A 26,755-nucleotide genomic window follows, 5' to 3' on the forward strand; every position below is an offset into this window, starting at 1 on the left:
CACCTCTGCATACAGCTTAAAAATCCTCAAAAATCCTTGCTAGCTGTGAAGCTGTAAGAAGGAACGGGGGAAAATCAAAGTAAAATTTAGAGTGAAAACTATTTCCTATTAAAGCAGCTGTTGGGAACTTACCCTTCTGATTTTATCAGCCCGAGTGTATGTTTTCAAACCTGTACCATTTAGTAAAAATATCTGTCCATTTATATTTATTTAATTAATTTGAATGTATTTTTTCTGTTTTTTTTTTAAGAGTATGCCTGTCTTGTTCTCCCTTGCAGTCTTTTCTTTGGTTACAGGAGTTGATGGTTGAGACATTCACTGTTTTGCATTTTTAACCTATCTCCTACTCCGTTTTGTGTTCATTGAGATTTCTTAGAGGAGAGATGTCCACTCAGCCCTTTCTAATTGTCCACTGTTATTTCATAAAAAGTGCCCTGAATTGAGCTCTCTTTATTTTTTCAGGCTAGTTGGAAGATCTGCCGATGGTGTTCCTCAGGGATAATTCCTAATGAAAAGATACGAAATATCGGGATCTCAGCTCACATTGATTCTGGGAAAACTACATTAACAGAACGAGTGCTTTACTACACTGGCAGAATCGCAAAAATGCATGAGGTATGGGGTTCATGGTTGACTTCAGATTAGTTTGACCTTGGTTTTGGTTGTTTGGTAAGGATTTAATAAACTTCACAATCCTGAAAGATTAGAAGGATGGTAACCCTGGAAATTTAATCAGAGTCACAAAGTGGGTAGCCCAGGTTGGCTTGAAATGTTGCTCTGAGGAGTTTCTCTAGAAATCATCACTGTGGGTATCCTGGGCAGACTGTTTTTTTAAGAATGTTAAGTCAGTCCGAGAAAACCATAATTGAAAAAGACACATGTACCCTAGAGTTCATCACAGCGCTATTTACAACAGCTAGGACTTGGAAGCAGCCTTGATGTCCATCAACAGGTGAGTAGAGAGAGAGACACACATACATGAATATTACTCAGGCGTAAAAAAGGATGTTTTAGTGAGATGGAGTCTGTTATATACAGTGAAGTAAGTCAGAAAGAGAAAAGCAAATATTGTATATTAACATATATATGTGGAATCTAGAAAAATGGTTTTGGTGAACCTATTTGCAGGGAAGGAATGGAAACGCAGACGTAGAGAAAGGATTTGTGGACACAGTCGGGGAGAAGAGAATGGGGTGAATGGAGAAAGTAACACAGACGTATATGCTCTGCCGTGTGCAAAATACACAACTGGTGAGAAGTAGCTGTGTCACACACGGATCCCAGCCTCGTGATCTGTGACCTAAAGGGGTGTGATGAGAAAGTGGAGGGAGGCTTAAGAGGGAGTGGGTATATGTACAGTTATGACTGAGTGATGTTGATCTGTGACAAACCAATGCAACATTGTAGAGCAGTTTTCCTCCAATTAAAAAAACAAGAATGTTAGGTCAATATGATACACCCCTAAGCAGCCATTAAAATACTGTTTGCATACTTTGAAATGTTTTGGAGAGATGTTTATAATGTTAAGTGGGGAAAGGGTTTAAAATGATGATGTGTAGTATCAGCCTACTAGTTAAAAATTACAGTTATCAGGAAAAAATTATTTTGGAAAATCTTGGAACTCTCCTGAAGGCATTACATATCCACTAACTCAACTTTCCACTTAAAAGTGTTACTTTGGATGAAGGCGATCTTGTTAAATCACAGACTTTAGAAGCCGAATCCTTCCCACCCAGCCCTCAAGGTCCACGAGTAGCAGGGAAGGGAAATACCTGCTCCCTGCACGCCTGCTCCCAGCCCGACCCAGGGCGGGTAGGAAGAATCACGGCAGAGGGGGCAAGGATGGCTTTTAAGACCAGGTAGCGCTCAGTGGCAGCAGCTGCTGACAACAGCAGTGAAAAAAGGGTTGCTGTTCATAGAGGCCGAATACTGTAATCAGTTTTCAATTGATATTCCCTGAGATGTGGCTTGAGAATTAGGTTTCTCTAAAATTAGGTTTCTCTGTGTTCTGGTTCCTTCTGTAAAGGTGTCGTCCTTCTTGGAATGCAGGGACAGAGAAATCTGAATTGCTGTGCTTGTGTTTAGGTGAAAGGTAAAGATGGAGTTGGTGCTGTCATGGATTCCATGGAACTAGAGAGACAAAGAGGAATCACTATTCAGTCAGCGGCCACCTACACCATGTGGAAAGATGTCAATATCAACATCATAGATACTCCTGGTGAGTTGAGTTCTTGGTTTTATTGCAGCCTTTTGGGCAGCAGCACACTTACTTCTTTCCTCCCCTGTGACCTAGTTCATTTTTGAGTATCAAGTAAAACTCCAAAAGTGTGACTGTGAATTCCCTATTAGAGAAATCTGAATGGGACCTAGAATACTTCATCCTTAAGTGGTTTCTTTGAAAAAGAGTGCAAATAAATAGTGACTAGGAAGATTCTTGCCTTTTACATGTTGCTGCTAATTCCAGAGGTGCCCATGTCCTAGTATCTTTTTGAAGTTTGGTTTTGCTGGGCCCCTGGACCTTATGGTTGGTGAATGGTATTGGTGGTTTAAAAAGTCCACATTCTACCTGGAAGACTGCCATGATGACCAGAGAGAGAAAGCCTTTTACTTGTGCGTGTTGTAAAGATTCAGACTGCTTTTTAAGACGCTCACACGCTTCTCTGTCTCGTGCAGGGCACGTGGACTTCACAATAGAAGTTGAGAGAGCCCTGAGAGTGCTGGACGGCGCGGTCCTGGTTCTCTGTGCGGTCGGAGGGGTGCAGTGCCAGACCATGACCGTTAACCGGCAGATGAAGCGCTACAGTGTCCCCTTCCTAACTTTCATTAACAAGCTCGACCGGGTGGGCTCCAACCCAGCCAGGGCCCTGCAGCAAATGAGGTACTGCGCCTTAGAACAGTTACGATCGAGCTAACAGACCTTACATCTAGCTGCTGCTGCTGCTAAGTCGCTTCAGTCGTGTCCGACTCTGTGCGACCCCGTAGACGGCAGCCCACCAGGCTCCCCCGTCCCTGGGATTCTCCAGGCAAGAACACTGGAGTGGGTTGCCATTTCCTTCTCCGTTGGATGAAAGTGAAAAGTGAAAGGGAAGTCGCTCAGTCCTGTCCGACTCTTCGGGACCCCATGGACTATAGCCTATCAGGCTCCTCTGTCCATGGGATTTTCCAGGCAAGAGTACTGAGTGGGGTGCCATTGCCTTCTCCACCTTACATCTAGAAATACAGTTAATTCAGTGTCGTTAAGCTTTATCCTTAATTTTTTTTCCTTTTTAAAATTCACATATGTGAATTACTTATTTTAGTAAATGGAACCCTCATGTCCATAGTTTAGTTTGTGATATGATTTTATCAAGTACTTTCTCTGTATAATCAGAGAAATATGACTTAAATTTTTAGATAAGTTGAAGGTGAATTCAGAACTCATCTGGTAATTTGTAGTGTTATGATTAGAGAAGTTATAATCTAGGATAGATTCTAAAAGTACTTCATGTTTATTTAGACGAGTGTAAAGGATTGTCTTCCATTTTAACCTTTATTTGAGGAATTTCAATGTAATGCCTTAAATTGTCAATAGTATGCTATATTCTTGTTTTCATCAGTTAATGTATTTGTTGGGAAAGCAGCAGTCCTTCCTTTCTAGACATAACCCAGTGGTCTTCACATGATTTTACATTTTTCACAGTATGATGTATTTCACACAGCCTTTGAGAAGAGTCGATTGCACTCTTTACCTTTTGTAGATCTGTAGACAGAGCCAGAGTTCCTACTCAAGCCTCCTGTGACAGAGCTCTTGGATGTAGGCAGTAAAGTCTGGCAGCGGAGAGACTAATGTGTCTCCTGACAAGAGACGCAGCGTCAGGGAACTTTAAGTGAAGGCATTGCTGTGTGCTCTGATGGAGGTGACGTGTGTGAGAATATGCGAGTGAAACCTTTCTTTATTGGGTGTTTGTAACACTTTCTTGGTAAAATGAAATGTTTTCACTTTTTGTTTTAATTATATTTTACTTGTGGTTGGCAATAGATGGGCTCTTTCCACCAAGTCTTTTTCTGAATTCCGGGCAGATTCTCTTTCAGCATTTATTTGACTATTTTGGTAGTCAGATACTACTTTGCTCCACTCCCCTTTATCTGTTACCTCATCCTATAATTCCCACTAAATAGATTTTGAAACTTCTCAATCTGACCTCTCTGTCTTACTTTTTCTACCATACTTTCTCATATTTTCTGTTTCCTTCTGATTTTTCACTGGGTTATGAGAAAATTTTTGAGGTTAGTCTTCCAACTCACTTCTTTGGTATTCATCTGCTTCCCTTCTGTTATTTAGCCTGGTTTTTGTTCTTTTTAATCCCAGCAATTATGTAGTTCAGTTTCATATTAATAGAGGTAATTACTTCTTAGATCTTTACATTTTGTTTTCTCTGGTAACTCTTTCCTTGGAAGTTGGTACTGTTTCTTGAACTCCCATCTCTTTCAAGCTGTTCGTTTCCTTGTGAAATATTTGGTAGTTCTTAGTTATCTGGTCAAAGTTACAGACTAAACAGTGGTGGCTAGAGCATATTTCTACTTGAATGTGAATTCCTGCCAATGAGTACAATTTCCGTTCTGTGGTTGTGCCTGATTGGGTGTACAGGCTGACGATGAGTGTCTAATAACCACCGTATGGATTTTCCCTGTAAGGAACTTCCTTTTCAGATAGCTGTACTTGGCTTCACTTGTATTAGCTGATCCAAGGAGACGTGGGCACAATTATCCCACCATCCTTTAATTTCCTGGCCAACCACCCAGTGACCTGTCTTCTCCCTTCTGTGTCTGATTCAGGGTATTCTGGGGATCTAATGAAAAAAGCACTTATCTTACAGTTATTTTTGTTGCCTAAATGGGGTTGTGCTTCCTGAGCACAATGAATTTGTCCATCTGTTCCCAGCTGCTTTGTACCTTTGGCTCTGACCTGCTAATCAGTTCCAAAGATCTGCCATTGATTTCTTTTTTTATTTACTTTGTCAGTTCAAAGAAATTTGGTGAAGAGAAGAAGGGGTAAACATGTGTTTTTATTTTTCAGGTCTAAACTAAGTCATAATGCAGCATTTGTGCAATTGCCCATTGGTTTAGAGAGTGATTTTAAAGGTATTATAGACCTTATTGAGGAACGAGCCATCTATTTTGATGGAGACTTTGGGTAAGTGTTAAAAATATACTATTCAAATCTTACATTTTAAAAAAGTATCAAAGAGAAGGAAATGGATGAGTGCTTTAAAATAAACTTTTTTGAAATGAGACTGAAAAAATGTCATCTAAGATGATTTTCTTTTAATGCATTTAATTCTAGTTATGATATATGTATATCATATATACATATGGATGATATATACATATATACATTTGGATGATATACGTATATTACATTATGATATACGTGGTATGGTGAAGGGAGGCCTTCAGCTTAAACTAATGATGTAATATCTCTTTTTCTGCTTTTATTCATTGATCTGTTCATTTGTTCTGTAGATTTTGTTGGAACAACTACTGTGTCATGAGTATTGTTATAAAAGCTGGGAAGAAAGAGGGGATTATAAATACTTCCTCTACTTACTTCATAGGATTACAGAGATAAACAGATTAATGTGTAAAAGAAGTTACATATTCTTTTATGTAAATAAAAGAATGTAGTTTGGGCAATACAAAAAGCAAATTGGTAACTTTTGACATGCTATTTGGTCCATCAACCAACTTTTGAGAGACCTTTGCATACAGAGCCCAGTGGTTATCAAACTGTGGCATTCAGAAAAATCACCTGGAAAAATGCACATATCTGGATCCACTTGCAGGGATTCCAATGCAGTCGCTACAGAGTGGGGCCTGGTTGCATTTCTGGAATGCTCCCAAGTGGCGCTGATGTTTCAGGTCTGAATGCCACAGTTTGAGTGGCACTAATCTAGACAGTGCCGGAATTGTAAGTGATCCTTTGTTCTGAAGAGTCACTCTGAAGCCTGGCAGTTTCTCCAAAGGTCGTTTTTAACGGAGTCCCTTCCTCTGTTTTGGAACTGAGATTACTAGTATATCAGGTGGATGAAGGCCTTTGTGATCAGATAACTATAGAGTTTATCTTTATTGACCATCTTTTACATAAGGAGAAGATCAAGCCTATTCAGTGGACAAGGCGCTTCTCTCACTTTTTGTTCCACAACTAAGTAATGACAACCAAGTTTACCTCTCCTTAGAATGTAAGGGACAAGAATTTTTATCAGGTTTATCCGCTACTATGTCCCCAGCCTTAGAACTGTCTGGTACAAAATAGGGACTCAAAAAATATTTTTAAGTAAATGATTATATCGCTTGCCCAGAATTACCAGTGCACACATTTCTGTCTTCTAAAGTAGAGGTTTTTAAACTTTGTTGTGCATCAGAACCACAGGTGGAACTTCTTAATAGACCTGTGCCTTTTCCCAGCCCTAGACCACTGGGTATGTATATTTTCAAAGGAAGTTTCCAAAATGAAAGACTTAAGCAGGGACCTTGCCAGGAAGGAAGAAATTAGATTCTGAAGGCTGTGAAGAGGCATTCTTTAGGATAATCAGAATTATTTTCTGACTATTTGTGATTTGCTTCTCCCTCCCCTACCCCCTTTTTTTTCAGGAATTTTTTTCTGAAAAGCTTGTTAGTGTTTGATATTAGATTGCATTTTTAAAGAAATACTTTTAAAATGTTCAGACTGATGTTTGTAAATATCAAGTGTGTCCATTTCTCTCTTGTGTGTATTTATTTGTGACTTTTAGCTATCTGGCCCCTAAAGGAATGGAGAACGGAGGTCAAGTTTGAACAGTCTGTCATAATTAGTAAACTTTTTTTTTTTTTAACTACAAAATGGAGTATTCTGTATTAAAAAAAAATGTGTAATTGGATTTGTTATTCATGACCCAGAATAGTCAAGTCTAATCTTGCTTGTCAAAGACTGTGATATTCTGATTAATTTGGTTAATAGAATTTTCCAGTACAGTTGACCCTTGAACAGTGTGGAGATTAGAGGTGTTGATTCCTCATCCAGTCAAAAGTTCAAGTATAACTGTTGACTCCCCCCAAAACTTACCTACTAATAACCTACTGTTGACTGGACGCTATCAAAAATAAAAAGATAACATGAAAAGACATTCATATTTATTTACAGGTACAACAGTTCATGCATTGATAAGAAAGAAGCAGCAATGTATTGCTTTATGGTAGCCTAGGGTAATTGGTGGAAAGCAGTAGCCTAGCCTAGTCATTATGAAATTGTTTATGGCATATGACATTATAATCATTTCCTAATACAGTACTGGAAATGTTGTGACTTAAAAAAATTATGTGTGATGGTATGCGGTTTCTGTAATTTTGTGAGAGAGGCATACTGTATGGATGTAATTCTTTGAAAGCAAAGTTATAAAACAGTAATAAAACTAACACATTTTAAATTTCATATTAAATACCACTTACTTATTCCTACATAATGATAGGCTGTCCACTTCAATACAAGTGCACACAATGTAATACATGTATTTTTGCATGTTTATTGAAAAACATCTTTGTATAAGTGGACCTGCACAGTTCAAACTTGAATTGTTCATGGATCAGCTGTACTCACGGGCTTTGGGGTCAGTTTGGCTTTGAATTGTGTGTGGCTTGTACATTTACTGGTAGTATAGCCTTGAGCGATTTGCTTTGCCTGTTTGAAAGTATTTTGTCCACTATTCTGTCTGAATTTTATAGATACATATTTTTCTTATCTGTGATTTTAATGCAAAAATATCAGAGCTCTTATCTCAAAAAACGTTTTGACCATTAGTTTATCTTCTTCATTGATAACTTATATGTTTAATTGAATATTCTTTTTTCAAATTAATTTTTATTGAAGTAAAGTTAATTACAATTTAATTGAATATTCTTAAAGTACCAAAGTAAAACATTTCTTCTCTTAGTCAGATTGTTCGATACGGGGAAATTCCAGCAGAATTCAGGGCGGCAGCAGCAGACCACCGGCAGGAGCTGATTGAATGTGTTGCTAATTCAGATGAGCAACTTGGAGAGATGTTTCTGGAAGAAAAAACTCCCTCAATCTCAGATTTAAAGGCAGGTGCTCTCAAAATATGTCTTATATTAACAAGAAAAAGAAGGTTTTTTTGTTTAGTTTTGTTTTTTGTAGGGAAGGGACATGATGCTTTTATGTAGGGGCTTTATTAATGAAATCCAAGCAAGTTGTTTAACTTAATTGATTCCTTCAAAAAAAAGTGTGATATGGCATATTACTCTTTTTTTAAGGTAGTGAGTTATATAAAATGGGAAACGAATCAGTTTGTTCTAGGAAAAAAGATGTTTAAACAGCCAGCCTCTTGGACCTGTCTTTATTAAAAAGAAAAAAGATAAACTCTAAATGTATGCTGTTGACTATTTGGAAGGCCATAGATTCCTTTGCTTAATTGTCCACCTCTCTAAAATGAAGTGATCACCTGCCTAGGACTGGTATTCAGTTTTTAAACAGGCAGTTCTCCAGTGGTGTTGCTCAGTCACCCAGTCAGGTCCGACTCTTTGCAACCCCGTGGACTGCAGCACACCAGGCCTCCCTGTCCCTCACCATCTCCCAGAGTTTGCCCAAGTTCATATTCAGTGCATCTGTGATGCATCCAGCCCTCTCATCCTCTGACGCCCTCTTCTCCTGCCCTCAATCTTTCCCAGTATCAGGGACTTTTCCAATGGGTTGTCTGTTTGCATCAGGTGACCAAAATACTAGAGCTTCAGCTTCAGCATCAGTCATTCCAGTGAATTTTCAGGGTCGATCTCCCTTCACGTTGACTGATGTGATCTCCTTGCTGTCCAGGGGACTTTCATAAGTCTTCTCTAGCCCCACAGTTTGAAGGCATCAATTTTTTGGCATTCTGTGTTCTTTACCATCCAGCTCTCAGAACCATGTGTGACCACTGGGAAGACCATAGACTTAACTATACAGACCTTTGTCGGCAGAGTAATGTCTCTGCTTTCAACACGCGGTCTAGGTTTGTCATCGCTTTCCTGCCAAGAAGCGATTGTCTTATGATTTCATGGCTGCAATCACTGTGTGTGGTGATTTTGGAGCCCAAGAAGAGAAAACTACTTCTACCTTTTCCCCCTCTGTTTGCCCTGCGTATGGGGCCAGATGCCATTATCTTAGTTTTTTTTTTTTTAATTTAGTCTTAGGCCAGCTCTTTCACTCTCCTCCTTCACCCTCATCAAGAGGTTCTTTATTTCCTCTTCACTTTCTGCGATTGGAATGGTATCATCCCCATATTTGAGGTTGCTGATGTTTCTCCCACCTATCTTGATTCCGGCTTGTAAGTCATCCAGCCCAGCACTTCTCATGATATGCCCAGTGTGTTGGTTAAACAAATGCTGACGGCCCTGTCATACTCCTTTCTCCATCTTGAACCCATCAGTTGCTCCATACAGGGTTCTAACTGTTACTTCTTGACCCACATGCAGGTTTCCTGGGAGACAGATAAGATGGTCTGGTATTCCCATCTCTTTAAGAGCTTTCCACAGTTTGTCGTGATCACACAGTCAAAGGTTTTAACATAGTCGATGAAACAGAGATAGATGTTTTTCTGAAATTTCCTTGCTTTCTCTGTAATCTAGTGAATCTTGGCAATTTGATCTCTAGTTCCTCTTCCTTTTCTGAACCCAGCTTGGACATCTGGAACTTCTTCGTTCGCATAATGCTGAAGCCTAGCATGCAAGATTTTAAGCATGATCTTACTAGCATGGGAGATGAGTGCAATTGTCCAATGGTCAGCACATTCTTTGGTACTACCCTTCTTGGGAATTGGGATGAGGGTTGACCTTTTCCAGTTCTGTGGCTACTACAGGGTCTTCTGGATTTGCTGCCATAAAAACCTTGATGGTGTCATCCTTTCAGTTCAGTTCAGTCGCTCAGTCATGTCTGACTGTTTGCAACCCCATGAATCGCAGCACGCCAGGCCTCCCTGCCCATCACCAACTCCCGGAGTTTACTCAAACTCATGCCCATTGAGTCAGTGATGCCATCCAGTCATCTCATCCTTTGCCGTCCCCTTCTCCTCCTGTGCCCAATCCCTCCCAGCATCAGGGTGTTTTCAGATGAGTCAACTCTTCGCATCAGGTTGCCAAAGTATTGGAGTTTCAGCTTCAGCATCAGTCCTTCCAATGAACACCCAGGACTGATCTCCTTTAGGATGGACTGGTTGGATCTCCTTGCAGTCCAAGGGACTCTCAAGAGTCTTCTCCAACACCACAGTTCAAAAGCATCAATTTTTCGGCACTCAGCTTTCTTCACAGTCCAATTCTCACATCCATACATGACCACTGGAAAAACCATAGCCTTGATCAGACGGACCTTTGTTGGCAAGGTAATGTCTCTGCTTTTTAATATGCCATCTAGGTTGGTCATAACTTTCCTTCCAAGGAGTAAGCGTCTTTTAATTTCATGGCTGCAGTCACCATCCGCAGTGATTTTGGAGCCCAAAAAATAAAGTCTGACACTGTTTCTACTGTCTCCCCATCTATTTCCCATGAGGTGATGGGACCAGATGCCATGATTTTAATTTTCTGAATGTTGAGCTTTAAGCCAACTTTTTCACTCTCCTCTTTTACTTTCATCAAGAGGCTTTTCAGTTCCTCTTCACTCTCTGCCATAAGGGTGGTGTCATCTGCATATCTGAGGTTATTGATATTTCTCCCAGCAATCTTGATTCCAGCTTGTGCTTCTTCCAGCCCAGCGTTTCTCATGATGTACTCTGCATATAAGTTAAATAAGCAGGGTGACAATATGCAGCCCTGATACACTCCTTTTCCTATTTGGAACCAGTCTGTTGTTCCATGTCCAGTTCTAACTTTTGCTTCCTGACCTGCATACAGGTTTCTCAAGAGGCAGGTCAGGTGGTCTGTTACTCCCATCTCTTTCAGAATTTTCCACAGTTTATTGTGATCCACACAGTCGAAGGCTTTGGCGTAGTCAATAAAGCAGAAATAGATGTTTTTCTGGAACTCTCTGGCTTTTTCAATGATCCAGCGGATACTGGCAATTTGATCTCTGGTTCCTCTGCCTTTTCTAAAACCAGCTTGGTGTCATCCTTTAGGGATTTGAATAGTTCTGCTGGAATTTCATCGCATTCACTAGCTTTATTAACAGCAGGGCTTCTTAAAGCCCACTTGACTTCACACTCCAGAATATCTGGTTCTGGGTGACTAACTGTACCATTGTAATGATCTGGTTCATTAAGATCTTCTTTATATAGTTCTTCTGTGTATTCTTTTCGTCTCTTCTTGATCTTCAGCATCTACTAGGTCTCTACCATTTTTATCCTTTATTGTGCCCATCTTTGGGCAGAATGCTCCCTGGATGTTTCCACTTTTTCTGAAGAGATCTCTAGCCTTTCCCCATTTGTTGTTTCCTCTATTATTAATCATGGTTCATTGAAGAAGGCCTTTTTGCCTCTTCTAGCTATTTTTTGGAACTCTGTGTTTAATTGGATGTACCTGTCCCACATTCCCTTGCTTTTCACTTTTCTTTGTTCTTCCACTATTTGTAAGGCCTCCTCAGACAACCACTTTGCTTTCTTGCTTTTCTTTTTCTTTGGGATTGTTCTGTTTGCCACTTCCTGTACAGTATCGTGGACCTCTGTCAGTAGTTCTTTAGGCATGCTGTTAATTAGGTCTAGTCGCGTGAACCTATTTGTTACCTCTATTGCGAATTCGTACAGCATTTGATTTAAGTCATACCTGGCTGGCCTGTTGTTTTTCCTGGTTTTCTTTAGTTTAAGCCTGAATTTTGCTATGAGACACTGATGATCTGAGCCACAGTTAGCTCCAGGTCTTGTTTGCTGACTGTATACAGCTTCTCCATCTTCAGTTATAAAGAATGTAATCAGTCTGATTTTGGTATTGACTAATTGGTGATGTCCATGTGTAAAGTCATCTCTTGTGTTGTTGAAAAAGGGTATTTGCTATGACTAGTGCATTCTCTTGGCAGAATTCAGTTAACCTTTGCCCTGCTTCATTTTGTTCTCCAAGGCCAAACTTGCGTGTTACTCCAGGTATATTTTGACTTCCTGCTTTTGCATTCCAATCCCCGATGGTGAATAGAACATCTCTTTTAGTTCTAGAAGGTCTTCTAGGTCTTTGTAGAATTGATCAGCTTTAGCTTCTTCTGTGTTGGTAATAGGGGCATAGACTTGGATTACTGTGATGTTGAATGGCTTGCCTTGGAAACGAATTGAGATCATTCTGTCTTTTTGGGGGCTGTAGCCAAGTACTGTATTTCTACTCTTTTTTTGTTGCTTATGAAGACTACTCCGCTTCTTCTATGGGATTCTTGCCCACAGTAGATACAATGGTCATCTGAATTAAATTTGCCCATTCCCGTCCGTGTTAGTTCTCTGATTCCTAAGATGTCAGTGTTTGTTCTTACTATCTTCTGCTTGGCCATGTCCAGTTTTCCTTGCTTCATGGACCTGACACTCCACATTCCTTTGCAGCGTGGGGTTTTACTTTCATCACCAGACATATCCGCAGCTGAGAGTCATCTTTGCTTTGGCCCAGCCGCTGCACTCATTCTGAGGCTATTGGTAATTCTCCTCTACTCTTCCCCAGTAGTATCTTGGACACCTTCAGACCTGGGGTACTCATCTTCGGTGTCATATCTTTTTGGCCTTTTATACAGTTCATGCAGTTCTCACAGCAAGTATACTGGGGTGGTTCACCACTCCCTCCTCCAGGGGATCACATTTTGTCAGAACTCTCTGCTATGACCTGTTCATCTTGGGTGGCCCTACACGGCATGTCTCATAGCTTCCTTGAGTTATACAAGCCCCTTTGCCACCAAGGTAGTGAGCCATGAAGGGGATACTTAAACATTCAACCTCTTGGACATATCCTTATTAAAAAGAAAAAAGATAAACTAGAAATGGACGCTGTTGACTATTTGGAAGGCCATATAGATTTCTTTACTTGATTGTTCAGCTTTAAAATGAAGAGAAAATCACCTGCCTAAGACTGGTATTCAGTTTTTAAATAGACAATTCTCCATAAAAGAGAACAAATGGGTCAATAAGCACATGAAAAGATGCTCAACATCACTAGTCATTAGGGAAAGCAAATCAAAACCACAGTGAGATACCACTTTATTAATCAGGACGACTGTTACCTAAAAAGCAAAATAACAAGTGTTGGTGAGGATGTAGAGAAATTGAAATCCTTGTGCATTGCTGGTGGGAATGTAAAATGATGCTTCTTCTGTGGAAAACAGTACAGTGATTTCTCAAAAAAAAAACTAAACCCAGAACTACCACGTTGTTGTTGTTCTGTTGCTAAGTTGTGACTGGTTCTTTGCGACCCAATGGACGGCAGCACGCCTGGCTCCTATGTCCCCCACTGTCTCCCAGAGTTTGCTCAGATTCACATCCAAGAACTAACATACGGTCCAGCAATTCCATTTCTATATATGCAAGAGAATTGAAAGCAGGGATCAGATATTTGCACACCAGTGTTGACAGCAGCATAATTCACAGTAGCTCAAAGTTGGAAACAACTCAGTGCCAATCAGTGGATGAATAGACAGGTAAAATTGGCGTGTTCATACAATGGGATATTATTCAACTTTAAAAAAGGAATCAGTGCTCGCTTCGGCAGCACATATACTAAAATTGGAACGATACAGAGAAGATTAGCATGGCCCCTGCACAAGGATGACACGCAAATTTGTGAAGCGTTCCATATTTAAAAAAAAAAAAAGGAATCAGATTCTAATACATGCTACAATATGGGTAAGTCTTAAGGATATGTTAAGTGGAATAAGCCAGACATAAAAGGACAAATATTGTATGATCACACTTTTGTGGGATAGCCAGAAGAGTCAAGTTCCTAGTAGGACAGTGGTTACCAGGGGCTGGGGGAGGAAAGAATGGGAAGTTTAATGGATCCAGAGTTTCAGTTTGGGGTGATGAAAAGTTTTGGAGATAGTGGTGACAGCAATATGAATGTACTTAATGCTACTGAACTGTACAGTTAACAATGCTTAAAATAGTCAATTTTGTGATGTTTACGTTATCATAATAAAAAAAGACTGACACTTATTTTGCTAAACCACTTGGTACACTTAGCAGAGATCAGATAAATAAACACTGTGTGTAATACAGTGTACTCAAGGAGTTTATAGATCAAGTGCACAAGGAAAGAACCCTATTGAAGCTGAGATGCTTACTAACGTATCTGAGCTTGAGTTCTGTACCATTCACAGAGGCCTTACCACCCCAGCTCTCTAATGACTAAGGAACTCTGTATAGGAAAGTATAGGTCTGGGCCTTCAATAAAGTCAAGCAGTGTATCCTAAGAACCACCAGAGAGAGGTCTTGATCTATTAGAAGGAGTGTGTCAGGAGCCCCCGAGAGCACTCCAGATTCTGATTCACTGGGAGTCAGGACTCAGCAGGTAATCACACTCATGGCTATGATGCGTTACAGTGAGAGTACAAAGCAGAATCAGCAAAGGGAAAAGGCGTGTGAGGTCACGTCCAGAAGAAACCAGGTGGAAGCTTCCAGGCGCTCTCTCAAACGGAGTCTTGCCCTGCGTGTCCTTGAGCAGCAAGTTGTGACTGTACCTGTGAAATGTCTACCGGGGAAGGTCATTGGCGACTCAGTGCCCTGGGTTTCACTGGAGGCTGGTCACATAAGGCTCCCCTGGTCGGTTAGATGGTAAAGAACTAAACTGCAATGCAGGAGAGCTGGGATCAGTCCCTGGGTTGGGAAGATCCCCCTGGAGAAGGGAATGGCTACCCACTCCAGCAGTTTTATCTGGAGAATTCCATGGACAGAGGAGCCTGGCCAGCCACGATCCATGGGGTCACAGAGTCGGGATGACCGTGCGACATACTCACTCACATAAGCACACCCTGCCTAGCATGTACCGATTTCCAGACTCCCTGAAGGAAAGCAGGTATTTAGCATACATCCCATTGTTTTTGCAGCAGTATAGGCACAGTGGACCAGTCTCACCAGTTCTGGAATTCTGGGAATCACCTGATATCCAGATTCCCAGAAGCCAGCCGGGGGCCAGCCTTGCAAGGGGGCTTTCAGGGAGAGCACTTTCAGTCCTGCTGCGTTTGCTGTTTTCTTCCAGGATGCAGTGTGCTTTATTTCTCTGTTGTCATTGGGTGTATTAGGGACAGTGGAAAGGCAACAGTTTTCAAATGTGAATGTGATTCTTACAAAAGTAAGGGAAATTTAGGGTAAGAACATAGCTTTTGTTAGGCTGGTATAGGTTTAGCTTTAATTTCACCTTTTTTCTATTTATCAACCACATTCATGTGTTTCTCTATTCAATGGAAGTAAAGAAAGCGTGGTAAGATTCATATGTTCCTACTTTTGCATATAAGGAAGGGTTGGAAAATCAAAAATATGACCTTGTGGCCTAAGGTAGCTCAGTGGTTAGTGACCAAGCCGTTTCTGGTTCCTAGAAAAAGCAAGTTTTTAAGAGAGTTTCAAATAGTGATTGTTTTCTTCACACGTTTGTTTTCTTCTTTTTATACTCGTTTTTTTGTGCTCAGTTGTTATCCTAGTTTTCATTGTGATGTTTAGAAATTGTGGTTATAAATGTTTTGCTTTAAGGTTTGTGGAATATCTAGGTTTCTGTTTTTCCTGAGGACTGAGAAATAACTATGCTGCTCCGCATTTCTGCTGCACCAACAGCTGTGGTGGGTTGTGGCCACAGCACAGACTGCTGTTGGCCTCTTCTGGCCGCCAGAGCTAAAGCTCCGCTGCCCCCTCTGAGGCCTGTAGCCAGTAGCCCCTGAGGAGCAAGGCTGGGACGCATGGATGGTGCTTGCATGAGAGGTTGGTGCAAGACCAAGAGGTTGTTATTTACAGCCGGTTACTGTCAGGACCCTTAATTTATGAGCACCTTGCACTGGTTTGGCTTCCCGTGTATATGTCCTTTAAAAAAAGAAAGCGAGCTGGTTAATTGTTATTTTAATAGATGATACTTTCATATGGTTTAAACATTCAGAAACTATGTAAAGGCACACAGTAAGAAGTCTCTCACCCGGCTCTCATCTGCCCGGCGCTCTGCGCTGTGCTTAGTTGCATAGTCGTGTCCGACTCTTTGTGACCCCATGGACCCTACCAAGCTCCCCTGTCCATGGGGTTCTCCAGGCAAGAGTACTGGAGTGGGTTGCCATGCCCTCCTCCAGGGAGTCTTCCCAATCTACCCAGTTCTCCCGCATTGCAGGCAGATTCTTTTCTGTCTGAGTCACTCTGGGCCCCATTCCTAAACCAGGCTGCCAGTTAATAGTTTCTCGTGTTTCTTTACATAGATTTTTGTTTTGTTTTGTTTGCATATGTATTGCTTTTTCCTCTAGTTTGCACAATTGTTAACATACCATTTACACTGTCCTATGTGTAAACGCTGGGCTGGAAGAAGCACAAGCTGGAATCAAGATTGCCGGGAGAAATGTCAATAACTTAGATATGCAGATGACACCACCCTTATGGCAGCAAGTGAAGAGGAACTAAAGAGCCTTTTGATGAAAGTGAAAGAGGAGAGTGAAAAAGTTTTCTTAAAGCTCAACATTCAGAAAACTAAGATCATGGCATCCGGTCCCATCACTTCATGAGAAATAGATGGGGAAACAGTAGAAGCAGTGTCAGACTTTATTTTTTTGGGCTCCAAAATCACTGCAGATGGTGATTGCAGCCATAAAATTAAAAGACGCTTACTCCTTGGAAGGAAAGTTATGACCAACCTAGATAGCATATTAAAAAGCAGAGACATTACTTTGCCAACAAAGGTCCGGCTAGTCAAGCTGTGGTTTTTCCAGTGGTCATGTATGGATGTGAGAATTGGACTGTGAAGAAAGCTGAGCATTGAGGAATTGATGCTTTTGAACTGTGGTGTTGGAGAAGACTCTTGAGTGTTCCTTGGACTGCAAGGAGATCCAGCCAGTCCATCTTGAAGGAGATCAGTCCTGGGTGTTCATTGGAAGGACTGATGCTGAAGCTGAAACTCCAGTACTTTGGCCACCTGATGCGAAGAGTTGTCTCATTGGAAAAGACCCTGATGCTGGGAGGAATTGGGGGCAGGAGGAGAAGGGGACGGCAGAGGATGAGATGGCTGGATGGCATCACTGACTTCGTGGACATGAGTTTGAGTAAACTCTGGGAGTTGGTGATGGACAGAGAGGCCTGGCATGCTGCGATTCATGGGGTTGCAAAGAGTCAGACACGACTGAGCAACTGAACTGAACTGATGTTTATTTATAGTTTTTTCTCCAAATTGAAAGTTAGTGACATTCTGAGGGTTGAAAGCAGTTACAGTGTTGGAAAAGTTAAATAGCCTTTTTCTTTCAATTTTTTTTGGGGGAGGGGCGGTATTTTGACCTTAAGTTGTAGAGAACCCCATTCCAGTCTCTACTAAAGCCAGTACTCCAAAGAGTATCAATTTATTTCATTCATTTGTTGCCTTGTAGTTGATCTGAAACACAAAATGTAACTTTAAGATGAACTAATTTTTTTTTTGTAGCTTGCCATTCGCAGAGCCACGATAAACAGGTCATTTACTCCCGTCTTTCTGGGAAGCGCCTTGAAAAACAAAGGAGTTCAGCCTCTTTTAGACGCTGTTTTAGAATACCTCCCGAATCCATCTGAAGTCCAGAATTTCGCCATTCTCAATCAGGAGTAAGTCTCAGAAATTGATTCTTAGTCTGTGCACAAGAATTGAACATCTGTGCACTGGAAAAGAATTTAAGAATGGTTTTTGAAGTTATGTTGCATTTGTGGGTTTTTTCCAATAATTTATAAAAATCAATCTTTATTTCTGTTTGGGTAACAATTTTGGCATAAAGAATATTATGCATATCACATTCTGTTTGTAAGTTAGAATATGGTTTGTTTCATTATGAAGATTTACATCATTAGAAAATTTTCTCATGTGGAACCAATTTTTTTTTTAATAATTTTTGAGAAACAGTTTTTTAAGCTTTATTTTTTTTCTGCGAGACTCGTTTTGTGATTTTTATTCTATTCTGGTCCTGTCATAGTGCAGTATTGGCCAGAAGTTATTCTTGTTGATCCCATTCAGTGAAATTTCGCTTAATAATAAGCTCAGAAATGTTTAGTGCAAGTATGCTTTTTCTCAGGTAATATTCTGATGAAACAAATTGATAGAAAAGAAATATCAAATATTGCATCTCACAAATGTGTATGTCTTTTATTTTAAGTGACTCCCAAGAGAAAACCAAAATCTTAATGAACCCCCAAAGAGACAGTTCCCATCCGTTTGTTGGCCTGGCTTTTAAACTGGAGGTAAGTTGCTTTCTAATGTATTTAACTGATGTATATAGAATTTTTCTTTTAGGCTTTTATTCCTATTACAAAGTGACTCTTAGGAAAGATTTAGTTACAGATTTCTCCACTGTAAAGTTACTTTGTCCCCCACCCTGTTCCATACTGACTCTAGAAGGAGGTTTCTATGCACAGCCCACACTTAAGGGGTGAATTACGATCTTCCTCCATGAGGGGGCAGTGTCTCTGTGAGTTACATGGGATTCTTCTGTAAGGGAGAGTTGTCCTTTCTCCCCCATATTTGTTTGTTCAGTCGTTTGTTTTTATCATCTGGACTTATATCTCTTTCATACTTTGAGCTAAAACCCAGTAGTATGTTACTTATTTTATTGCCAGACTGACCAGTGTTTGCTGTTGGTGCCCTTTCAGGTGGCTTTTGTGTCCCTTAGACATGCCCCAGTATTTTGCTGCTTTGAGCACTTCCTTACCTTCCAGGCTTATGTTGTATATTCCCTGCCCCGGCCTGAGAATCAGCTGTCTGAGAGCCCTGGTTCCTTTTAATTGTGAGTGGTGTTAGGAACCGAGATTTGGGGACTGGGTGTGCTTTTTGTTGTGGTGGTGTTGCTTCTGTGTATAATATTTTAAGGAGGAAAAAGGTAGATAGGTCGGAAGTGTTCAAGGGTGATTATTTCTGGGATGGAATTATATTGGGGGTGGTGCTTTTTCCTAGTTTTTATTTTTAAGTTTTTACAGTATGATTTTTATTCTAGATCCAGAAAAACTAATTGTAAGTTAAGAAGTAGAAATAACACTGCAGTGACAGTGTTCGTTTATTAGTTATTTTTGGCTGTGCTGGGTCTCTGTTGGCTGGGTGCGAGCTTTCTCTAGATATGGTGGGCAGGGACTACTCTCTGTTGCAGGGCCTGGGCTTCTCATTGCAGTGGCTTCTCTTGTTGGAGAGCATCGGCTCTAGGCACACCGTCAGTAGTCGCAGCGCACGGGCTTAGTTGCTCCATGGCATGTGGAATCTTCCTGGACTAGGGATGAAACCCATGTCCCTGCATTGGCAGGCCGATTCCCATCCGCTGTGCCACCAGGGAAGTCCTAGGAATATTTTTCTTAGGATCCCCAGAATGTGATTCTTGAGTAAAATACATAAAATATTTTAAATATTTAACGGTATATATTGCCAGATTGCTTTCATATTTTTAGTTTCAGGTCAACAGGGAAGAGACTCAGCTATACATAGTCAGATATCCATTCTCCCCGAAACTCCCCTCCCATCCAGGCTGCCACATAACATAGAGCAGAGTTCCCTGTGTTATGCAGTAGGTCTTTATTGGTTATCCATTTTAGACGGTCACTTATTACTTAAAGTTCCATGTAGTTAGGAGTTTTCTGGTGTTCTCCGGTTTTGGGCTTAAGTCTCCTGCCTCTGGATTTTAGTTTTATTCTTCCTGTAGACTCAGGACTTCTCCAACTATACAGCACTGATAATAAAACTTCTAGGTTAATGGCAAAAAGATTCTCCCCCGTTAGGGACACCCAGAGAGGTTCACAGAGTTACATGAAGAAGAGGAGAGGGAGGAGGGAGATAGAGATGAGCAGGAGGAGAAAAAGGGGGACTCAAGAGGAGAGAGACAGATCTACGCAGTTGTCTGTTCCCAGAGTGTTCTCCGTAGCCCAGACACCCACCAAGATTCACAGAATTGGATTGGGAAGAGAAGGGGAAAGGAGGAAATAGAGGTGTTCTGAGGTAGAAAACAGAGAGTCAAGATTGGGAGAGAAAAATCAACACACTCCTGAATAAAAATGGGAACTGAATATTGGATTCTTAAATGTTCACAATTTATATCATATACTGAAAAACAAAAATTAAAAATCTAGAGTAGAGATTAGACTCTTAAAAATACTATATTAAAAACAAAAACCAAAACACACACAGAAAAAATTTTTAAAATATATATGAAGTTCAGTTTAAAAATAGGGCTTCTCTTCTTTTTTTTTTTTTGGTAAGGTTATAGTGTATTGAAAATGAAAATTAAGGAGTAGTAGAGGAGTACTAGAGGACTTTAAAAGAAAAATAGAAAATAGAAGAGAAAAAGGAGAAAAAAAAAAGAATTTTCCCTAATTAAAAAGTCGTAAAAATCTATGAAAATGAAAGTTAAGGAGTAATGGAGTAATAGGGAATTTTAAAGGAAAATAAAAGAGAAAAAATTAAAAAAAAATTTTTTTTTTCCTTATTAAAAAAAAAAAAAAGTAAAAATATATCTAGGAATTTCTCTGGAGCTGTTGCGGTCAGTGTGGGTTCGGCTCAGTTTCAGATAGCTCCTCGTTCCAGCTTACACTTCTCGATATCTACAGGCCCCTTCCGGTGTAGGCGGTGTTTTCTACAGGGATTTTAATCTGTTGCACCAGTCCCTTCTGAAGCGGTTCCCTTTGTTTATTTGGCTTCTGTTTGCCGGTTTCTTCAGAGCCTCATTTCCGCCCTGACACAGGCGGGCGGAGGTGGACTCTTATTCAGGTAGCTAGTTCCGTCGTGTTGCGGAGAGGGGCTGGCGCTGCGGGGAGGGGCTGGCGCTGCTTTCTCCGTCTGCGCTGCTCAGGATCCCGGCTGCTCTATATGGAGCGCGCCCCGCGCTGCGCGCAGCTCCAGCCCTCAGGTGTTCCACAAAAGCGCGGAACAAAAGGCTGCGTCCGCTCTTGTGCCTTCCCCGTCAGAGCGGTCCAGGCAGCCAAGAGCTTGACAGGCGCACTCTCCCCGGGTGCGGCGCGCCGACTCCCTTCCGCGGTCCCAATCTCGGTTTCCGCTGGCGCCAGTCGGGTGCGCGCGCCTTCCGTCCTCTGCGTCCCCAGCCCCAGTCCCCGCCCGCGCCGGTCGGGTGCCTGCGCCCTGTGTCTCACCGCGACCTGCTTCCGCCTCCGGCGGGTCTGGGCCAGTCCGCAGTCTGCGAGCTCTTCTCTGGACTTTCTCGGTCCCTTTGTTCTGCGAACGGCCGGCAGCGTGTTCGGGCCGGTTAATTTTCTCTCTCTCTTTTGCTCTCCCACAGTTCAAATTGGCACCTCACAAAAGCTCCCTCCGATTGTCCTCAGGGCACTCAGGCCCGGACCCTGCCCCAAGCAATGCCGCCCGCTCCTCTCCGTGCCGCCCCCACTTGCTGGTGGCGGATGCGGGTATCTGGGGTACTTTTCTGCTGAGAGTTGCTTTTAGGCACGTAATCTGTGGGTTTTATTTATTGTTTCCCTCCCAGTCAGGTTACCCTCCGAGATTCAAACACTTCCCCCAGGCCCGCCAGTGCGAGGGTTTCCCGGTGTCTGGAAACGTCCTCTAAAGACTCCCTTCCCGGGATGGATCTCCGTCCTTAGCTCTTTTGTCTCACTTTTTATCTTTTATATTTTGTCCTACCTCCTTTCGAAGACAATGGGCTGCTTTTCTGGGTGCCTGATGACCTCAGCTAGCGATCAGAAGTTGTTTTGTGAAGTTTGCTCTGCGTTCAGATATTCTTTTGATGAATTTGTAGGAGAGAAAGTGGTCTCCCCGTCCTACTCCTCCGCCATCTTGGCTCCTCTTGGTTATCCATTTTAAATGTAGCAGTGTGTACATGTCCATCCCAAACTCCTTAACCATCCCTCCCCCCAATCCTTTTCCCCGTATCTTGCCTTAATTCTTAATAATAGAAAACATTTTTCCATATATTCATTATGCAATTCTATGTCCTCTTTTGTAATTCCCTCTTTATGTTTTTGTCTTTCCTTTTTTAAAATTAGAATCAAAGTGTTTTACTTATTTGTATGAACCTTTCTCTGATAAAATTTTTAGAAAAACAATTATTTTAAAATTTACATAGTCAAATACATCAATCTTTGTCTTTTGTTATTTTCTCAGTCTTCCTCTTTGATTATATTCTATAAATACTTCCTTTTGTCTCTTCTGCTTTCTTGTGGGTTCTTTTGTTTTTTTCATTGTTAACCCAGTTGGACTTTGTTTTGCTGAATGCTGTTAGGATCTCAGAAGGCTGTTTGGATTCCTCTGCCTCCAAATGCAAGACCAATTGTACAGTTACCAGTTTTTGAACAGTGTTAAATTTTTTCATTGATTGTGATGTCTCCTTTTTCATCTATTGACTAATGAATTAAACATTTTAGATATTTATTTTATAAAGGCTGTTACTTCAGTATTTTGAAGTATTTAATATGTTCTTATATCAGTTATTTTCTATTTTTAGCTTTTCTTCTAAATATTAAAAATCACTAATAATATATTTTAAAAGTCCTCTTTGGAATTTTATTACTATTGTGTTAAACCTAAATATTAATATGGGAAGAACTGGCAACTTTTACATATTTACCTAACATTTAGTGTTAATATTCAGGAGGAAATGATACTGATTATTCATTTTATATTCAGTTACTTTACAGAATTCATATTTGTATAGTTTTCCAGGTGATTATCAGTTTTTCTAACATGTATAGTCTTTCATTTCTAATGATATTTTTGTTGTCTCTCTAATATCATTTTACCTTATTTTTATATCTTACTGTATTAAACTGAACTTATGAAATAACTGCCTTATAATTTAAAAACTTTTTCTAGTAACTTTTTTCAGAGGAAACAGAAGTAGTATCTTGGGTTTTGATATCAGAAAGAACAAGAAGCATTTAACCTGATTCAAAACTAGCATCAAAGTAGTCTATGACAATAAGCTGAAACATATATAAGTTGTACTACTAAAACTGAGAGCAAGTATTTGAAGGTGATTATGAAATTTTCCTCTTATTTTTGATTCCTGTGTTTCTTTTTCACTCTTTCTGTCCTTACCCCATCTTGACTTCTAGGCAGGTCGATTTGGACAGTTAACTTACGTCCGCAATTATCAAGGAGAGCTGAAGAAAGGTGATAACATCTACAATACAAGGACGAGAAAGAAAGTGCGGGTGCAGCGGCTGGTTCGCATGCATGCCGACATGATGGAGGTGAGTACCCGGGCTTCGTTGTACAACCAGAAGTTTCTCTCATGTGGTTGAAACAGGTCTGCTTTTTTGTTATCCTGAGCACCACAAGAAAATCACTTCTAGTTGAATGTATTTTCCTAGCTTCTTCCTTTTTAGTTAGGTGGGCTACATTTCTCATGTAGCACTTTGGTGTGGGCTAAATTAGCACATATTACGAACACGTTTTATACCACCATTTGTGAGTTAGCTGTCTGTCCTCAGTGGCCAGGGTTAGGAAGAAGGGACAGCACTTTCCTCAAGAGCTAGCCTTGGAAAGAGTATAATAGGTTTTTAGTTCAGTGGAACTGTGGTTCTCAAAAGTAAATGAGAATAATAAATTTACACATAACTTCCCATATTGCCCAGTGGATTTACTTCCTGAAATATGGAAATAGAATCAACCCCTAGAAGGGCTTTATTGGTGCTAGAATTCATCTAAAGATTTAAAACCTCTGAAGGCCTAGTCTGGGAGATAAACTTTGGCTTATGATTTGACTTCTTGAATTGGCTCTGAACCTGTTCTGGCCTTCTGTGGTCCGCAGGGTGAAGCGTTGGCAGGAAGACCAAGTACAGGAGGTTGTCCCCTCCTTGCGCCCTTTCCCAGTTCAGCTCAGTTATTCCTAGAGAAATTTATTAGTCTAAGCAAAATCTTAGGGCAGACATTTTTGGTGTCCATAACTATTGTATCTCCTGGAAAATGGATAGACAGTCTTTCAAAATTAGACATCATTGTTTTTTGACATAGGCAGCAGGGGGCAGGCTAGAGGGATTAGTGATTGTCAGAGCTGTTTCATGGGCCAGAAGGATCCCTATAGCTGTATAACTATTAAAGCAAGACACGCACACTTGCTCATTCACAGCCACAGCTGTTATGAATGAACTGTTAATATAAAAGGACAAAGAGTAGGAAGTTTAGAGGCCCCAGTGCTTTATTCTTAGATTTCCTGTGTTTTCTTAACTGCTTAGATCTCCTGCCTTTGTTTTCAAAACTTCCTTTGCAAGCTTTCCTTGTATGCCTTGGTCATAGACATTTCCTTGTTAGACAATGGCAGCACATATAGCACTACATACTTTTTAATTCTATAGGAATTACTTTAGAACCATGAGGCTCTGTGTTCTGTTGGTACTGCAGATCCCCCAAGTAAAGATGCCATGTTCTGAGTTTCCATTTACAGTAGAATCTTGCCAGTTGACATGTGGTTTAAATAAGAGCCTGTTGAAGGTGTACCTTGCCATGGTTGATTGTTGGTATTGCGTTGATTCTATCTAATTCTTTCTTTGTGGAATTCATGGTGAGACTCTGGCATGTTTGTTTGTGTACAGTGTGTTTATTGTGCAGTTATTTTTTAGTGAGTATGTGCAGATTTGAATTACTTGCAAGTATCATTTTGTATTCTTTCTTTAGGATGTTGAGGAAGTGTTTGCTGGAGACATCTGTGCATTGTTCGGCGTTGACTGTGCCAGTGGAGACACATTCACAGACAAAGATAATAGCGGCCTTTCTATGGTAAGTCATTTAACTTCAAAGCTGTTTATCACTTACATTTCAAAAATGTATGTTCTAGTACTTCAGAAAAACAATCACAGAAGTTTTCATTGAGTGCCACAGGCATCAAGTGTAGATTGGTTGTGGCTCTTTTAATGTCAACTGAGCAAGTGTCCTGTGTTAGCTGACTTACCTGGTTTTTCTTAGTAAAATCATTCCACCATCCTCCAAGGTTTAGCATGGAGGGAAAATCTCCACTAGGTAACCTGGCCTGTATGGCTGTGACTCCTCCACCCTGAGACCTGCCTCCCTATTGTGGGTACGTCCCTGATTGCGGTCACCATCATCAGGCTGGTCCCAGCCAAGTGCTTCTTCCTTAGTAACTCGGCAGCTGGAGAGAGGATGCCTCCCTCAGTCTCCTAGAGAACCGTAAGAGCAGTCCCCTAGAGAACCATAAGAGCAGTCTCCTAGAGAACCGTTAAGAGCAGTCTCCTAGAGAACCGTGAGAGCAGTCTCCTAGAGAACCGTTAAGAGCAGTCTCCTAGAGAACCGTGAGAGCAGACTCCTAGAGAACCATGAGAGCAGACTGTGACATTTAGGCTGGACTCCGGGGAGTTGCACGACAGACCAGAACCGTGCTCTGCAGGCAGGATGCAGCTAGCAGAGTATGCTCAGGGCACTTCCTGCCTTTCTGTCCCCTTCACTCCCGCCCCCTTCTTGCCCCCACAGGAGGGCGGCTCTTCTACAGTATGACCATGTGTTCCTGAGGGTGCTTCCTCTCCTGAATTCAGTAAAGGAGGAATAATGAGTACAGAGGGGATAGGCGCTTACAGTAGATTGTTTATATATAAGAACTCGTCCAGCCCTAACAGGTGATCTCTGTAGTAGCTCCTATATCATATGATGAATTCTTAATCTTATCATTTAGCTTTTTTGTTTAAAGTATTCTCTGATGTCTGTGGTTTTACATGTGGAGTTAGGACACTAAAATCAGTTTCAATAAGTGGACTTTTTAATAACTATTATTGACGAGACTGTCTGTAAACTTGTCATGAGCAGTATGAAGGGACTGGAGGTTGTGGGAAGTGCTCGAGCGTTGAAGCAAATAGACCTTGGTCAGAGCCCTGTGCTACTGCTGGCCCTTGACCAAGTTATTCATTATTCTTGCCAACCCTTTAATTATTTTATTTGTAAAATGGGGATAATAAAACCCACATGCCTCTCATTTAACCTGACTGGTTAAATGAGATATCGTATGTATGAAGAATCTAGTTCCTTTCTCTGCTTCTCTTATCAATGATTGCAGTATAACCTTTATTTATATATTAATATATTCATCATTTAATGAAAAGTAGAGCAAGATATATTTTGTCTGCCTTAAAGATGTTGACTATAGTGTTTTCTTCTGCTTGTAAAGAACATTAAAATTAATCCATCTCTGACATATACAGTACTGTGTTTGAATTCTTGTCTGTTCTTTTAAAACTATTTTAGGAGTCAATTCATGTCCCCGATCCTGTCATTTCAATAGCAATGAAGCCGTCTAACAAGGTAGGAGTTTGATTAGCACTTAGTCAATCACAGTAGAATCTTGAGCTCCTTCTCACCTGTCTCCACAACGCATATGGTATCTTGTGATGACCATAAGCGCTCTTACGGACTGTTTCCTTTTCTGGTATTCAAATCATCGTTTAAAATTTACCAGTCTGTTACTAGTAAGTACTCCTCAGAATATTTGAAGAGGTTGATGGTTTTAACGTATTCATCAGACTGTGCTTTATAACTCTTACTGTAGTAAAGGTATATCACTGGCTCCAGAATGGTAAGTGTAAGTAACTTCCTAGATGGAGATCATAAGAGATAGAAAAGAGGAAACTGGGGCATTTGTCCTCAACTGCAGAAAAACCTCACTGTAAAGAACATTAGAATGTTGCATCAATTAAATTGCCTCATGGATTATAGTACATCTCCA

The 26,755-nt window shown here is 40.8% G+C and overlaps 1 protein-coding gene and 1 non-coding gene across 2 annotated transcripts in view; both read left to right on the forward strand.

Annotated features, from left to right (window-relative positions):
* The window catches only part of GFM1 (G elongation factor mitochondrial 1), a 50,085-nt gene that overhangs the window by 1,980 nt on the left and 21,350 nt on the right, over nucleotides 1-26,755 (forward strand). The window contains exons 2-11 of the mRNA XM_043873936.1: nucleotides 463-615; nucleotides 2,086-2,218; nucleotides 2,674-2,878; nucleotides 5,057-5,173; nucleotides 7,947-8,097; nucleotides 17,545-17,699; nucleotides 18,242-18,326; nucleotides 23,142-23,279; nucleotides 24,703-24,804; nucleotides 26,278-26,334. Of these exons, the coding sequence (XP_043729871.1) occupies nucleotides 463-615; nucleotides 2,086-2,218; nucleotides 2,674-2,878; nucleotides 5,057-5,173; nucleotides 7,947-8,097; nucleotides 17,545-17,699; nucleotides 18,242-18,326; nucleotides 23,142-23,279; nucleotides 24,703-24,804; nucleotides 26,278-26,334 (1,296 nt within the window). The remainder of the gene's footprint in view (nucleotides 1-462; nucleotides 616-2,085; nucleotides 2,219-2,673; nucleotides 2,879-5,056; nucleotides 5,174-7,946; nucleotides 8,098-17,544; nucleotides 17,700-18,241; nucleotides 18,327-23,141; nucleotides 23,280-24,702; nucleotides 24,805-26,277; nucleotides 26,335-26,755) is intronic.
* Nucleotides 13,647-13,753, forward strand: LOC122676185. Its single transcript, XR_006335470.1, has one exon. It is a non-coding gene; the product is annotated as a U6 spliceosomal RNA (small nuclear RNA).

Source organism: Cervus elaphus, chromosome 19, assembly GCF_910594005.1.
Source record: "Cervus elaphus chromosome 19, mCerEla1.1, whole genome shotgun sequence".
Classification (NCBI taxonomy): Eukaryota; Metazoa; Chordata; class Mammalia; order Artiodactyla; family Cervidae; genus Cervus; species Cervus elaphus.